General features: G+C 50.8%; 1 protein-coding gene across 1 annotated transcript in view; it reads left to right on the top strand.

Annotated features, from left to right (window-relative positions):
- Positions 1-1,535: 1,535 nt before the first annotated feature.
- The window catches only part of PLPPR4 (phospholipid phosphatase related 4), a 34,513-nt gene continuing 18,414 nt past the window's right edge, over positions 1,536-17,634 (top strand). Inside the window, exon 1 of the mRNA XM_037051353.1 lies at positions 1,536-1,739. Within this exon, the coding sequence (XP_036907248.1) occupies positions 1,662-1,739 (78 nt within the window). The 5' untranslated portion in view covers positions 1,536-1,661. The remainder of the gene's footprint in view (positions 1,740-17,634) is intronic.

Below are 17,634 nucleotides of genomic sequence, written 5' to 3'. Positions count from 1 at the left end.
GAGAGGAGCAGGAGTGAGCCACCCTCAGAGAGTCAGAGAGTGAATGGACCGTGGACAAATACTGGGACTGGGGACCTGTGGGGCCGGTACGAATCTAATGTGAGACAAGCCCACAGGGTTGCGTGTTTTCTGCGAACACTTTCGGTAAGGGCACAGAATGGGGTTTCACCGTGGGCACACTAGACAGTCGGGCAATGAGGAGTGAGGCTGCTGGATTGATGCTGGACCGCAAGCCCAGTAGACAGAGCAGGCGGGGGGCTGGGGGGGCCCTGGCAGTGAAATGTGGGTGTTGGTGGCTCCACTGGAGTCTGCTGTGGGCTGTGTCCTTGTCCCCAAATTCGTGTGTTGGAGCCCTAACCCCTGAGTGATATCATTCAGAGTGGGCGGCCTTCCTGTGAGAGATACTTAGGTTCAGAGAAAGTCATGGAGGGCCTCATGATGGGATTCACGCCCTTCTAAGAAGATGCCCAAAAAGTAGCTCGCTCACTCTCCTTCTCCACCACTTGAGAACAGAAGGCCACCACTTGCCAGCGAAGAAGAGAGACCACGGCACAACCTGACCACACCGGCACCCTACTCTCAGACCCAGCCTCCAGAACTGTGAGAAACACTGCCCACGGTTGAAAACGCCCCACGCACGGTTCTGTCACAGCAGAAGGGGCTGACTAAGGGAGCAGTGAGTGAGGAAGAGGCTGGGACCTGGCGGAACTGGCTGTCACAGGCTTCAAATGGAGGCCTTGGAGACACTGACCATCACCCAGGCATGTGATTACGAGAAGTGTATCATCTTCGTTAGCCTAGAAATCCCCTCCACCTGTGCTGGCTCTTTTCCTCCTCACATCACTTGGGGGTCGCCAAAATCATTACCAAGTTCAGGTCAGCCACGCACCCTGCCAAAAAGGTGGGACCTCCTGGTCCTGTGTGCCTCTCACCTGGGGTCCTGGGACTGTGGGGGTGAGGCTGGACCAGTCATGGCCTCTGAGCTCACTGAACACACACACCTGTCTCGCTCGGTGCAGGGGACCCTCCCCACTCCCTGACAGCAGTAGCTGGTGTCATGGGGAGTCCTCTGGGCACAGAATCCTCTGAAGGGGCTGCCATTCCCAGGTAGCAGCCGGCTCTCTGGGAGTCCACGCCACGGCCTACTTCTCAGGATGGGATCTGGGAAGGGGCTGCTTTTCAGACCTCGGGGCAGGGCGCCGCAGGAGCCAGGCTGCCCAGCAATTCTGCAGTTCTCGTTCCTAGAAAAACCCAGGAGGCTTCCCGGGGGGTCCTAGGTCGCCAGGCGCAGTGCTGCAGCGTCCAGGGGTGCGCCCCCTTTTCTGATTCTTGACCGCCAGGCCTCACAGGGGCGGTGGAGAGAGGGAGAGAAGGAGGGCAGCGGGGGCGGAGACCATTCGTTGCAGCAACAGTTTGGAGTTGGAGGGGCGGCTGCAGGTCTCTCCCCGGAAAACCGGGACGCACGGGCAGAGCAGGGAGGGAGAGGACGGCGGGCGGCGCACCGAGGGGCGGGGACAGGCGCGAACGGCGGGGGCGCTGCACGGTGCCCGCGGGAATGTGACATCAGCGCGCGCGGGCGCAGGCGGCTGGAGGAGGCAGCTCGCTGGGCTGCGCTGTGCTCACCTCGCCCGGGCAGGACGCGGACCCTGGCTGGCGGCGGGATGTCGGCGAAGGAGCGGCCAAAGGGCAAAGTGATCAAGGACAGCGTCACCCTCCTGCCCTGCTTCTATTTTGTCGAGGTAGGTTGGCCCGGCGCCTTGGCGTAATGCAGACCCTGCGGGCAGCTGGGGGACTCCGCCGGTCCTGGACCGGGTGCCAGGGTGCGCGCCTCGGCCCCGTGTCCCCGACCCTCGCCTTCCCCAGCCTTTGGGGAGCTCCCGAGTGCGCCTGGGACCGCCTGCCAGCCCGGGGTGGTCCGGGGTGACCACCACCAGCCCTGTCGGTACCCTGCTGGAGGCCCGCAGGGAAGAGATACCTGTGTGAGTGAGCGTGGGGCTAGTTCCCGGGCCCTCCTGCTGTGCCTGCCGTGAGCAACGCCAGTGGCCCACCGGGGGCCATGATGCTGGTATTTCGGGATTCGTGTCTTCCGTCTGAGAGTGTGTTACCTAGAATTTGGCCAGCGTTTATTAAGAACTCAGATGCACACAGCCATGCCTGGTGGGGGCGGGGGTAAGGACAGAGGATGTGTATAAAGTGTTGGGATTATTGATTGCTTTATTCTAAAAAAAAAAAAAATCCTCTCCTGTCATAATTACTAAGGTGTTCACATCTGCTTCTAAATCTGGGTCTGCACCTCTAGGCATCAATCTATTGGCCTTTTTACACGGTTAGCAAAAAATGATGTGTGTACACATGCACGGTGTGTACAGGCAGAGACCCACGTACGGGTACATGCATGGATACGTGTGTGTGTGTGTGTGTAAAATAAGTGACATCACCTGATTTTACGTGATTTGTACATGTGCGTCTGTCTGGTGCTGAACAGGATTACAGATGAGCAGTGAACCTGCAGATGCGCCCAGAATGAATCTCTAACTCACCGAAAGGCAGCGTTGGAGGAGGAACTGTGTGTGGGAGGGCTCTGCAGATGGACAGGTACAGCGACTGTGTGCACTGTGGGCCGGCACAGTAGGAAGACATTTTTAAGCCAGAGGTAGAAAAGAACCAGACTGACTAGGCTGAGTGAGATCAGATGGTCTCGGGCTTGAAACTGTGTCCTGTGCAGTCGGAGCCGGGATTGCACACAGAACGCTAAGACTGTTGCTGAATTATAAATACCCTTCCTTGGCCGTCTTTTCAGCCAAATATGGAGGCTGAGCCGTGGCAAGTGCAAAGACTAGTAGGTTCTGTATTTTCTGGGGGCGAGGCTTCTCTGTGCTGAGGGACCCCCGCTGCCTTGCAGCTCGCAGAGGGTCACGGGCAGATAGACTTCATGGGCACCCGTGTATCTGCGAGTTCCTCGTCAGAGTCACAGATTTTCTTACATGGTTTCAGTCTGAAGGAAGATGAGTGTGGTTTGCATGAGTCTCAGAGAAATGAAAGCTGGCTGCCTCGTCCATGACCCACAGAAAAGGAGCAAAGAGATTGTCCTATTTATTTAAAGTCATTAATAGAGCCATTTTTTGTTGCCCGTCCCGTTTTCATACGGGGTTTTGAGGCCATGGTTTAGGCAATTTTGCTGAAAGATAATAGTTTTCTGAGGGAAAATGTGGGCGGCAGAAGAGTCCATGACGAAAAGGGTCAAGGAACAGGAGATGGGCACCTGCTTCCAAGTCCACTCCTCTCGGGCCATTTGTCACACTGCGGACCCGCTGCTCCCTCTGTCTGGGAGAAATCAGTGAATGGCTTGGGTCCACCTCCAGGACAGGGTACAGCTGAGGTCGGCTGGAAGCTGACTACACAGACCACAGTCGCTTGGCTTCAAGGAAAATACTTTCCCGAGAGAGAAGCAAACCAGAGAATAAGGCTGTGCCTTCAAAGAAGCCATGTCTGCCCTTCTGAGGTTCCTTTAACAAGAGTTCATGTCCCTTAGTGTAAAATTTTAAAAGCAAAAATGCCTCATAATGCATTTGAAAGGCATCTCTAGGGACAAACGTGTCACCATGCGTGGGAATGGCCCAGAATCATGACATTCCTTCTGACCCAGTCAGATCCCTCCCGGGAACTCCTCAGCAGGGCCAGCTCTCCGACCATCACTGGAGACAAGTCACGGAGCTTGTCTTGGGGGTAGCAACCACAAACGGCCTGCCTGAAACTTACGGGCATGATGAAGGAGTAAAGACGCTCTAGGGAGCAGGGGACGGGAGAAGACATTAGCACACCGCCTAGCGAAGGGGTTGGCAGGCTGTGTCCCCTTGGAATGACTCATTAGGAAGTCGCTGAGAGTGAGTGTCGCCTCCCCTTCGGAGGACAAATAAATGCAGCGTGAATTGGCGTGTGAGGAAGATGCTGGAAGGCAGGGACCCTGCTTTCCAACATGGTGTCCCAAGACCTTGGTACTTCAGATGGAAACGGGGAACACGGGTAAATCTTCCGTCACGTATGGGCCCAGGACACATGCATGAGGCCTTCTCTGTTGCTTCGGGTGCTTAATTTCAGTAGCCAAATGAGGCCCAGAGGACCAGGCTTTGAGGAGAAAGTCTCTGAGTTGAGACTCAGAGACAGTTGACATTGCTGTTCATGGTAGGAATGACAAGGCTTTAACCAGGAAACTGAGGGGCAACTTTCAGCCAGCGGAGATCAGGCGGGACCAATCGAGGCAGAAAGAACAGCGACAAGGCCTGCTGGGAACAGCTGGGGCCTTGCAGATGGGGGTGCCTGTGCACCACCCACGCCACCTCCCACGCCGGTAATTCTGGCCAAGCCTCTTCTCTCAGCCTGTTCCTGCAGAAACAATAGGAACTATGTGCTGGACTGTGAATATGCATGTATAAAAAATTGTAATATATTAGAAAACGAGGCGTGGAAGACACCACGTGCCAGCCCCTGAGACAGGGCAGGTCCTCCTGGGGCACTAAGTCCTCTCCTGTCTCCTAACTGCCCTCCAGTGGGTGGCTTTACATCTAGGGGGTCAAGTCCGGGCAACACCTAGTTCAGCAGTTCCCACTCTTGGGGAGAAGCCCCCACCCCCATCCGCTGTGCCTAGAAATGGCTTGGGTTCCAGAACATTCCCGACACGGACCTGGGTCCATGGGGCTGAGTGGGGGAGTAAACACGAGTGCAGTCACTGTTTGCACAATAACAATGGCACTGCTTCCGGAGTGCTTAGTAGGTAGTACGAGTAAAACTAAACGTGTTGCCTGCCCCGTCTTGCTCAGCCTGCAAAGGTTCTCGAGGCCATCGTTAACATACCTGTCTCCGGGAAGAAGAAATCGCAACTCCTAGGAGCGAAGCAACGTGCCCAGCCCACAAGGCTGGGCCCAGGGTGCAGCCGTAATAGCGCAGGTTCTTACCCAAGGCTGCGCCTGCCTCCCAGCCTGGGGAAAGAATGTCACCTGGGCAGTCACTTCCTGTGGCTTCCCGCTGGTAACAACAGGGAGATGCGGTCCAGATGAGGACACACTGACCAGCCGATGGGGTTGGCCCGACCGCAGCCTCCTTCCCCGGCGAGTTCCTTCTCCCCAGCACACCTCTGAGCACAGAGTAGGTGGACAGCTTCTCCTCCTCAGGAGTCAGCAGCCAGGGTCCCCTCACTGCGGCCCCACGGCTGGGTGCTGGGACGGAGCAGAGACACTGAGGCCCATGTGCAGAGTGTCAGGGTCTCTTTTATTAAATGCCCATGGCCGCGAAGCTGACACATCCAGCCACCGAAGTCGGGTGGTCTTGTCCTAATTCGCCACCTACTTGATATTAAGCAAGCATTAAGTTAATGGAGCCCTGGCCAGGTGGCTCAGTTGGCTGGGGCGTCGCCCCAAACACCAAAACGCTGCAGGTTCCATCCTTGGTTGGGTCCATCCCTAGGCTGTGGGTTTGATCCCCGGTCAGGGCAACCGACTCACGTTTCTCTCTCACATCGATGTTTCTCTCTCTCATTCCCTCCCCTTCCTCTCTCTCTCAAAGCAATAGAAACGCATCCTCAAATGAGGATTAAAAAATAAAAATCATGAAGTTAGTGGACAGAATTCACTTTCCTTACATTTGGTGTATGCCGACTGCTGACCAAGAGGTCTGCGGTTGCCGGTCGTCAACTACATCGGTGTCACAGTGGTCTGAAAACCACAGGGGGCTCTGGCACAGCCCCTCCCTCTGGGCACTCAGTTGGCAATTCGCTTCGTGCTGCTCCACCCAGACAGGGCGAGGGCAGGACATGAAAGGGACTCTCGAGACGAGCGCATGCAAGGCCTTATCAGGTTGAACGGAGAAGCAGGTGAAAAGGAATGTTCCACTGAAGGAAAAGTGTCTGTCGCCTTCAAGTTCCACAGCCCGCCCCACGTGACAGGCGTATCACTTACAGTGGCAGTGGCGGCTGGCTGCTCACCGGGCTCGGCACAGGCCTCACGGGCTGCCTGGCCCAGTGTTCTCTGCGGCAGCCTGGAGTCCGTGTGCCTGGGCGAGCGTCCTCCGGGCCCAGTGTACCCCGGGCTCACACTCCTGCTTTTGCTCCCATCAGTCACCCTGTCCAGGGACAGGATCGTGCATCCCCTCCGTGTGCAATACAAACAGATGATAAGCTACCACTTAATACCCTAGCAGAGCAAAGATTCTGTCCATTTGAACACTGTGCTCTATGACAGGCATTTCATTGCTAAGCTCACAATCACCTTATGGAGCTAGACATCTGACCTGTATGCAAAGGTATTTTTATATGGCTATAGACACAGTATCTACCTTTTACACACACACACACACACACACACACCCTCCAGTTACAGGCATGCACACACTCAGGGGGAGCAGACAGATCCTAGCCCTCCCCAGTAAACATAAACAACACCATCTGTGGCTATGCAGATTCAGAATATTCTATTCACAACAGCCTTGAAATCGCAGGGGAATTTTCACTAATTTGAATGTGGTACTTTACAGTGGGTGTGCTCCCAGTGTTGCCAAGGCAGGGTGGTCACGACGGGGTCAGCGGCCAGACGGGGTGTTCAGGCGTGGTTGCCATCACTTCACTGTTGCCGACCTGGAGAAACTCAGAGAACCTCTGACGGAGCCAAGGTGCCCTGGGTGGTTCAGTGTCTGGACATTGGGGTGTCTGCCCAGGACCTTCACACGATTTTTGTTTTCTCCCCAGGGGAACGTGTCCCCAGATTCCTCCTTAGCAAACCTTCAGTGCACAAACTTGCTGTTCCAGCTCATGGTCTATGTGCAAATTACACAACTCATTTCGTCTTCCTGCCGAGGACTATAACTAGCTGATTCCCTCTTACATAAACTTCGGCATCAGTAGGAAGCACACGAGGCTAAGGTGTCTGCATCACATGCCCCCAGACAGAGGCTGCGGATTTTTCTAGAGGGCGCAGAGAGACAGTCTGCTCAGCACTCCCACCCCCGCCAGCACAGCTCAGCTGCCGACCCTCGCTTGCTCCTCTTTTTACGGTCACGATGCACAGAGTCTTTTGATGAAAAAGAAAAAAAAAACAGAGAGCCTAACAGACTCCTAAGTTTGAGAGAGACTAAAGGGGAACACTTACACAGATACCCATAACCAAATATTGAACATAACCCAGCCACCAGGGAACGTGACATTACCCCCGGGTGCCACCACCAAGCCCCTCAAAGTGCTCTCTGCCCTACTGTTCTCAAACGATACACAAATACTGGCTTCTCCCAACCTCCGATCCAGATGAGTGACAATGACGACGACAGTAATAAAAAAGAAGGGTCTATTTTAAACCTCCTTTGTGGGGCAGACCCGGTGGAGACCTTGCCCCTGACCCCGAGAACCAGCCTAGAAGGTACGATCAGTATTGTGTTACTGTGGAACCGAGGAGGCGTTCTTGTCCTTGTTTGTTAATCATCAAAGTGTAACTCAGAGGAGTTACACTAAACAGCTTTCTGGGGACACACCGCAATTACGTGAAGGAGCCGGGATCTGAGTGCTTGTCCGCCTCACCCTTGACCAGCACGGCATGCCCTGGGGGTGCCGTGGGACTCAGTGACCAAGTGGGTGGGACAGCGTCCCCACCATGGCTTGGCGAGCTCCATGGAACCGGGGGAATGTGCTTGGGAGATGTCTGCGTGGGCGCCATCCGAGCTGCGAAATGCAGTTTTTCTCTTCACTCAGCTGCTGAACTTGGCTTTGGTACTGCCACGCCCCCTTTAGAGTGACTGACAGAAGTCTGCTGTGGACCTGTAGAAGGCGTGATGACCGCCCCCGAACAGGTGGTTCCTTGGGGACAGCGCCGAGGGAGAAGATTTGGAACTGAAACTGCGTGTAGGACAGTAGATGCCGCAGGACCAGGAGAATGACAGACCCTGGGGGGAAAGTTCCAGAGAGATTCCAGAAACCTAGAGGGGCCAGGCCTCGCAGGACTGGGAGGAGAAGCCAGAGATGACAGACCCATGAGCGGGCACATGTAGGGGTGGGTGGCAGGGACCCAATCTAGGAGCAAGCCAAGGAGACGGCTCTAGCACTGGGTGGCCCTGACTGGCTTGTTAAATGACAAGCATTTGAGGCACAATTGTAACTGTTTATGCTGGGAATGTGTTACAACTCTCGCAAGAGGTTCCCTCTCAGTAAATGTATCCAGCACAAGCTGTTTCTCAAGCAACCTCTCCTTAAAAAACTGAGGAACTGTCTCCCTCATTAGAATGAAGTCTAATAAAGTCACATACTCCAAGAACATCTGGTTTGACTCTTCCATCACGAATGAGCAAATAATGGCGTGACAAGGTTAACACGTCACCTTAGGACCCGTGGTTAATATCTCAGATGAGAGCTGTGCCTCATTACACCTGTTCCCAGAATTCCTTATACGAGAAGGCTTCCCCCTGGACGGCAGCCGTGAAAATGCATGTCCTGCTCCTCCTGCCTGTGACCGGACTGTGCTGGCTGTGTGAGGCCGTGTCTGAGTGCCTAGCACACGTATCTGGTGACGCCACAGGTTACATTAAACAACACGTTACAGGTCGCAGGAGTTGACCTAGTTTTCCCGATTGTCAGCCTCTGCAAAGCATGGGTACAGCTAATGGGCAGACTGGAAGCAGTATTTTTCTTTCTCATGCCCAATGTCTCATCCTGATCATTACATAGTCCCTTCCTTTGACCTGAGGTCCAGGGCAGGCAGGGAGGGAAAGGAGACATGTTGGAAAGGTTAGAATGTAATGCAGAGCGTTGGTTAACGAAATCACTTTGAGTGTTCCATGACAGTTTCATGCAACCTGTTCACATACATAATCTCCCTTGATCCTTATGTACAACTGAGGGGCAGATATGAACTCTACAGACTAAGACTCAGAAAGGCCCAAGAACCTGCCCCAAACCCACGTGGTACCATTCTCCCCTGTTGGCCACGAGAAAAAAAAATGTATTTAGACTATGACGTGCCTAATTATCGGTAGCCCAGCTTTCTACGGTTTCTCCTGGAATTAACCAGCTGAGAAATGGGCTTCCAGGTAACTGCGGAAGGGAGGGATTTCCTCATGGCCGAGTGGACTTTCGAAGGTGGAAGCCAAAGACAGAAATACTCCTCGTGACACAGTTAGTGTTGAGGTGTCTCTCCTCCCAGTGACCAGACACTCATTTATGTTTGTTGACATAAAGGAGGGTGATTGCCTCCCCCTTTACTGTGAGAAGATGGCCTCTGTAACGTTCTTCTAAAACTGATATTCGACCGGCTAGGTGGGTGTCAACTAAAAGGAAGAGGAAATAGAGCTCAGGAAGATAGATGTATGTTTAGGAAAAATTAAACCATGTGTCTCTGGGGAGTGGGAGCATGGCAATGTGGCGTCCTCCCCATGAGCCCCTGGCCCCCACCCCCCGCCCTGACTGTCTAACATCACAAAGCCTGGGACAGCCCCCGAAGGGCACCTTCACTGCCTCGGACACCGCCTCCTGCTGGTCGGAGTCCAGAACACAGCAATCCCTCCCTGAGCTCCCTCCCAAAATACTACAGTCGGTGGCTACCGTCCCGACAGCTCATTCATCCAAGGAATAAACATTTGTTGGTTGCTCATTGTGTGCCTCTCAGTAAATGAATGGAGATCATTACTGGCACGCTTCCTGGTCCATGGCGGGATGTCAATGAAGTTTCTGTGAATGGATGGCATAGAACAGGACGAATAACGAAGATCATAAATTTCCCTTAACTTTCTTTCTCCGGCAAGGGGAGACACTTTTATTTGTAAAGTAAGTGATGATGAATGTCCCATCAAAGACGCCGCTCTGCCTCGGGGACGAGTGAACAACTGAACGGTAAATCCATCCGTCTCCAAGGTCGATGGGTCGCTGTGTCTTGGTTATATTATGCTCCTGTGTGATCCAGGCCACCCACTGTGGATTCTTTGAGATGCGAGTCTGCAAAGGGAAGCCTTGTTGAAACAAATGAGTCAGAGCTTCAGTTTTCTCACAGAACTACTTCAGTTACGCAAGGCACACTCACCAACTAAGGCCGTATTTTATGCAATGGTAGGACAGACTATTAGATACCTACTTTCACTCTTACCAGATAATATAAATTTGACCTGTTCTATTTATGACCTTGGTAATCCTGGGCACATAACTCCCTTCCTCTAAGCCTCAGTTTCCCCACTTGTAAAATGGTGAAAATATTGTGAGCATGTTACTTTTCGAGACCCGCCATTTATATAAACATCACGTAACGTGGCTAATGATTTCTAACGCAAACCCAGTGCCTGGTAGATGAATTTTCTCTTTCCTTTTCTCAACCTCCCTTTCTTGTCTAAAGTAAACTTTCTGTGTGGCCTTGAACATCACTGGGATCCCTGGAAAGGAGTTTGCTTTCCTGATTTTACTTTAGTATCACGCATTGAGGTGTGTTTCGTGAACTGCATGCAGTGAAGCAATTCACTATGCTGTCATCTATAAACATATAAAAATAAATGCTCTTTGGGGTGTACGCTCATCTTTGATAGCGGTGCACCCACATCCTCACAAAATGGGGGCCACTTGCCCTGGGTCCCCCCCCCTTGACCTTTTCCATGGCAGAGAATTCTCGTTAGGCATCTTCTATATGTAGAAGATGGGATATCTATATTCTCCAAAAAATGGCGACTGACCCAATCTTTGGGAATAAGCGGCCTCATTCAGACTACTAGGCTGAGTTCATTAGAATCTCTCTAAGGCGGCTGGATGTGCCCTAAGGAATCCCAGGTGTCTGCCCATTGGGTGATGATCAGGAGGCGCTTGTATTGGAGCAACTGAGATTTGAATGATTGAAACACAGAGACCTTCCAGCTGAAGATTTGGGTATGGGTCATCCGTCTTTCTCATGGAAAAAAAAAAATTTAAAAACCAGACAGGACTCTGTTATAAACTCCACCACACAGAGAGATGAACTTTTGAAAATCTTCTACCCTAAGTTCTCATTCGGTTTCTGGCTTCCAGTTGCACTTCCCCCGTGTGAAGGAAAAGGAGGCGATGATGCTGGATTCTTCCGTCGTTAAGTTTCACGTACGGATGCCTGTTTCGGGTCATCTCCCTGGGCCTCAGCTCCCTCGTCTGTAGGATGGAACGGTGCCATCAAAGAGGGGCTGTAAAGACTGTATGAATTCAGGCAGGCAAAGCACTTTAAATGGTCCCTGGCAAATAAGCAGCATTCAGTTACTCTTAGTCCCCGTATTTTTTAAAGGCAGGTGCCTGTTCTAAAGGAAAATGAGTGATGACTGGAAGAAAAGCTGTGCATGCCGTTGCTTCTAGCAGCTGAAATACAGGACCCTCGCCACAGGTGTCTGTCTATAATTTGGTTTAAAGAACAACGTGCTTTCTAAGACGGAGCGCATACGTCAGCATCTAATTCTGTAAAATGAACACATCCCAGGGGCCTGAGGGGGAAGCTGGTGATGGCAAAACTGACTATGCGGAGCCTAATGCGGGGTCAAATCAGGCATAAACCAGTCACGGACGATTGCGTCGGACTTCACCTTCACGTCACCGAGGGCCCAGAATTGGCCCTCTCGGAGCTGTAAAGATGCAGCTCCTATTCGGGCCGAAAGACACAGAACCGATTTTTGCCACTGAACCTCACACATGCACCTGACCTGAGAGGTCCCCTTTGCTCTTCCCTGGTAATTACCATTGCGATTTGAAAGAGTCTCTTGTGCCCTTTCATGGCTTTCAAAGAAGTCGTTAAAATTTCAGAAATTCACAATAGAAGCACTTCCTGGTAGGCGTAAACAAGGGTTTTTAACTCGGGGGATTTACTTTTGGTCTATTGTGAAAAGAACAAAATTCAACTGAGAAAATGGGAAGATGAACTGGCTTCATTAAGCCATTCACGGGGATGGGGTGGGGCGCCCATCCAGCAGGATGTTCCTGGGGATGGTGCCAAGTGGAAGGTTCTCACAGGAAGGAGGGAGGGCCGAGACTGCTGTTGACAAAGGAAAGAAACGGCTATTTGGGGGCGGGGACACCTTTTCTCTGGGGGATGGAGAGGGCCCACATGGCAGATAACCCCGCTGTTGCTTGCCCAGAAAATTCCAGACTGGTTGATAAAGATCCTGTTTCCGGGAGAGGCTGCGGCCGCAGTTAGCTCAGGGATTAAGTCTGAGTTGGGGATCACGGGCTTTTAGCGCGCGTGAGGCCATTTTGGGCCTGTACCAATAGAAACCTCTACAAAAGCTGTCTGAGCATCCACGCCTCCGTTCGAGTAATTCGCCCCCATCACTAACGTCCTCCGCATCACGGACACCCAGTGGGTCGGGTCCTTCCCTAGACGAGGCCCTGGGCCGGCGTGGGGAGGTGGCGAGACAGCGTGTACTCTCCAGGACCTTGTCCTTGGACAACACAGGAGAGGAACCCCGCCATCCCGGGTGACAGCTGGATGACAGAGGCCTGTGTCAGGCCACATCTGTGCCCTCAGAGAAAGGGGGCCTAAAGCCATCCACCAGCTGGAGCTTCAAATGCACCTCACCCTGACTGTTTACATCAGAAGGCATTCAGCAGAGAAGGCAGAAGCGAAGTGCAGGCAGACTGCATCCCAGGTATAAGGAAGGGTTCTTCAGATAGGGCTAATAATAATAATAATAATAATAACACGGGAAAGCCCGCCCAGGGAAGAGTGGAGATCTTGGGAGATCCAGTCTCCGAGCGTAGGATTTGAAAGTGCCTGCTGCCCCCACCACCTGGCGCCACACAGACCCCTGGCGCAGATGGCCCCCCTCACGTCTGTCCTTCCAGCTGGCACGTCCGCTGAAGCCCAGGGCTACTCCTTCCTGGAAAGCGCCAACCGGTGCCAGATGGCGACCTGTGCCTGAGGCAGCAGGCGGAGGGGGGCCATGCTTCGGGATTACACAGGTCAGTTACTGGCCTGGACTTAGCAACCAGGCGGGCGGTTCACTCATCTGAATCAGAGTCTGCGTCTTAACATTGATGTGAAAAGGCCAAACGAGGTTGTGACTATGAAATTAGATGATTTAGGGGGTATGTGTCTAAACAACAACTGGATGACTGCTCTTCTCTTTTTAGGTAGGAGTAGGGCTCAAAACTGACAGTGAAATGAGCCCTGGAAGGGACAGACAAACGTTTGAGCAATAGAAGCAGGTTCCCGTTTAAAGCCCTGGCTGGTGTAGCTCAGGGGATTGAGCGCGGGCCTGCGAACCACACGATCGCGGTTCGATTCCCAGTCAGGGCACAGGCCTGGGTTGCAGGCCAGTTCCCAGTGGGGGACTCATGAGAGGCAACCATACATTGCTATTTCTCTCCTTCTCTCCTTCCCTTCTCCTCTAAAGATAAATAAATAAAATTAAGTGATGAGCACGAGGTCCGTAGAAAAACTGAGTGTATTTAAGCATTAACAGCACCCAGGCACCGACACGCTCTTCCCATTTGGGAGTGGTAGCCACGGTAGCGATGTCACAGGGAGAGGTGGCTGAGAGCCCGAGTAAAGCAGTTCAGGGCATGTTTTCTGGGTTCAGACACGTGGGTCGGAATGTGGGTGCTCCCACCCGTTGGCTTGGTAACAGCCCATTTCTGTCTCAGCTTTCGCGTCTATAAACTGGGGACACCCACCGGTACCTGACAAGGTGTGGCCCGACTGCAGCGGATGGTTTCAGAACCCAGCCCCGGCTCTGGCGCCTAAACCCTCGGCACCTGCTGGCTTTGTGAAGGCGTTGTCCACGGTCTCTGTTTGTTCTTTTTTTAACAGTAATATCCCGATTTCTTTGGGTTACATTTAGCAGATATTGACTGACCACCTAAAATACTCCAAGCACCACGTGACTTTCACAGGCCTCACTTTTAACTCCTCGATCTCGAGACAAGAGCTGGTAACATTCAAATGACCCCGACCCAAGGCACAGGAACAGGCCCTGCCACAAAGCCATGCGTGGAGAACATGAGGCGGGTCTTTGGTTCTGGACGGAGCGCACGAGGAGGCTTTCAGAGAGAAAACATTACGGGACCCCAACCTTTGAGAGGACAATCTCTGTGGAAAACAAGGGCGACAATGTAAAGCAACGCACAGGCTGGGACCTGCCTTTGGGGATGGCAGGGTAGTGGTGCGGTTGGGAGAGGGGACAGTAGGGNGAGGTCCGCAGAAAAACTGAGTGTATTTAAGCGTTAACAGCACCCAGGCACCGACACGCTCTTCCCATTTGGGAGTGGCAGCCACGGTAGCGATGTCACAGGGAGAGGTGGCTGAGAGCCCGAGTAAAGCAGTTCAGGGCATGTTTTCTGGGTTCAGACACGTGGGTCGGAATGTGGGCGCTCCCACCCGTTGGCTTGGTAACAGCCCATTTCTGTCTCAGCTTTCGCGTCTATAAACTGGGGACACCCACCGGTACCTGACAAGGTGTGGCCCAACTGCAGCGGATGGTTTCAGAACCCAGCCCCGGCTCTGGCGCCTAAACCCTCGGCACCAGCTGGCTTTGTGAAGGCGTCCACGGTCTCTGTTTGTTCTTTTTTTTAACAGTAATATCCCGATTTCTTTGGGTTACATTTAGCAGATATTGACTGACCACCTAAAACACTCCAAGCACCACGTGACTTTCACAGGCCTCACTTTTAACTCCTCGATCTCAAGACAAGAGCTGGTAACATTCAAATGACCCCAACCCAAGGCCCAGGAACAGGCCCTGCCACAAAGCCATGCGTGGAGAACATGAGGCGGGTCTTTGGTTCTGGACGGAGCGCACGAGGAGGCTTTCAGAGAGAAAACATTACGGGACCCCAACCTTTGAGAGGACAATCTCTGTGGAAAACAAGGGCGACAATGTAAAGCAACGCACAGGCTGGGACCTGCCTTTGGGGATGGCAGGGTAGTGGTGCGGTTGGGAGAGGGGACAGTAGGGTCAGAGCGAGTTAAACAAGGAAGGCCGATCGAGGCTCTAGTGTCAAAGGTCCCGGGTGCCATTCGAGAAGATTGGCACTTTATTTTGTAAGTGGCAGACACCAGGAGATGCTGATCAAATGTGAATTCCAGGAAATTAGCCTGGAGGCATGGAGGAGTCTGGGAGACGAGAGGTGGAGAACCTCGCACAGTACAGGTGGCACTGAGGGTGAGAGACAATGACCGCACTCGGGAAATTATTTCAGGGCTCAGTGGCAGTGGAAAAAGCACCCCCATTTCACTGACGCCGAAGGAGGCCCAGGAAGGGAAAGTGACTGGCTCCTGTCCCAGACGCTAGTGGAATAAATGAGGGGAGATGATGGGTCCCCTGGTGTCACGCTGCCCCGGTTAATTTGTGTCCATGGGCATCACCCAAGCCCCAGCCCTGCAGTCTGTGAAAACTCAACCTAAACTAGTAATCCAGGCCCTCGATGACCACAGCCTTCTGTTTTCCCTTCTTTAGAGTAGATAGACTAGTATCATAATTTTAAAACGTGTATCTTCCTCAGCAAGAATGAGATCTCCAGGAGAATAAGGGCTTGGTTTTATCATGACTCTGGGCCAGCGCACAGATCAATACTGGGCGCTTGCAGGCTGAAAGTAGACGTTTGTTGAATGAATAAATAAACGAGCTGTGAATATCCTGGATGCTAATTGGCCCCTTGTGACAATGACCTCTCCAATCCAGGAGGGTCTCAAAGACTATGAATTCACCGTGGCCGTGAAAAAGGAAAAGGGTGGAGCTGACCTGTGTTATTCTAGACCGAGAGCAGAGTGAATTCTGTCCAAGGAGAAAACAAGTCTTTCTTATCACCAACATGCTAAAGATAAGCAAGGATCTGACCCAAGTAAAAAGTCTTGGTAGATTCCATAAAATGTTTCAGTATAATTGATATGCACTGTAGATTTGGCTTTTTAAACTTGGTGTAAAAAAAAAAATGAGTATTATCTAGCAAATGTGATCTTTCGGAGCACATTTCTTTTATTCACTCTGTTCTCTAAAACTGTTATCATTTTCTCTTTTTAAAATGCCCTATTATTATTACTCACAGGTTCCTTAGCAGATGGTAATTACAAGAATCAATCTTTTCTCTTTGAAATCATTTTTCTAATCTTCAGGTAATTTCCCTCCTCTGTATTCATGCATAAAAATAGTGTGGCTCATACTTTTTTCTTCACTACCACATAACTAGAGAATAAAATTCCTAATTCATGATTATATAAACCTTTTTAAATCTTTTAAAATCTCATTTTAAGTGCATTCAAACGATGTCTGTGTGATTTTACTATGTATATATCTACGCCAAAATTAGCACATACCATCTGTTAAATTTCTTACATTCAAAAGAAAAACTCTGTTTTTGAACATTTCAAAGACGAAAGGTATTTTTGAAGATAAATATGTTACAAGTAAATTAAATATTATAATTTAATCCATTACAATGTCCAGTATAGGAAAACAATGTATAAGATTATCTTTCCTATATAGTATAAATATTTTCTTCAAATAACTCTTAAAAACAAAATTGATATAAAGGACAGAGTAAAAGATACTTTTTAAAAAGTCAGAGAAACCAACATCAAAAAGGAAAAAAAGTACATGATTCCTAGTTTGAAAACAAATAAAAAGATATTAATTTTGGATAGGAAAATGGTATAACTGGAATAATGATCAGTTTGAAGAAACTAATGTCTAAAAGGATGAAGATGCATAAAATTAGTGAAGAAATCCTTCACACTCATGTTAATTTATTATATGTAGATGCGTGTATATATTTGGAAGTCACTGTGATGTATATTAATAGTAGAGATATAGAACTGAGCAAGATTAAACCCATGCCTTGAGGAGATTTTTTTTTAGTTAGGAAGCAGAGCAGAGACTGTAACTAATCTATAACAGGGAATGCTAATAAAGAACAGTGTGTAATAATTTCCTTAAAGGAAATGCTGGGGAGTTAGGAGGAAGAAATAACCCTCAGAAAGAAGTGCCAGGTGAGGCACCATGAAATGCAGGCATTTGACAATTATCTTATCGTTAATGGCTATGAAAACAGCCACAACTATTGTAGCACCAACACTGATACACCAGTCTTCCTCCCAGGTATTGTTGAGTGTTACTTGTAATATTTTATTTATTCTCTTCAACCGCCTGTGAGGATGGTACCAGCAATGCACCCATATCACAGACAAGAAAACTGAGACCTAAGCAACACATTTCCTCAGTCACACTGGGGATGGCGGCTAGAAAAGCTGACGTTAGAACCTCCAGGGCCTTGAAAACCATGTCACCCCTGGGCTTTTCTGCAGCATTAGAACCTAACTGTCACCTCATTGTACAAGGTCCTCTTGGGAACAGAAGGCACAATGCTGTCTGGTCGATCTATCTATTTTTAAACCGCACAACCAGGAATCATGGATGGTCAATAATGTCTTCACCTAAACAAACAAACAAAGGCGCTCTGTTTTGTTCAATGTCGTATCCCCCCCAAGTAACAAACCTTCCACTAAATAACGTTTTCAGGGTCGTGTACGTCTATTCTTTCAGATGCTACAAGGTCTAGCAGCAGCGGACGATGCATTCGTGGCATTTTCTCTGTAGCTGGAAGCCTAGCTCTCACTAAGCTTATGCTGCTTGGTGGCCAAGCCTTTGTCTTGTTTCCCCCATGAAAGCTAGCACCCACAC

Source organism: Sturnira hondurensis, unplaced genomic scaffold, assembly GCF_014824575.4.
Source record: "Sturnira hondurensis isolate 20B ecotype Veracruz unplaced genomic scaffold, ASM1482457v3 Scaffold0007217, whole genome shotgun sequence".
In the NCBI taxonomy this organism is placed as follows: Eukaryota; Metazoa; Chordata; class Mammalia; order Chiroptera; family Phyllostomidae; genus Sturnira; species Sturnira hondurensis.
The sequence above is the reverse complement of the archived record's forward strand: the minus strand, read 5'-3'. Positions and strand labels throughout refer to the sequence as shown.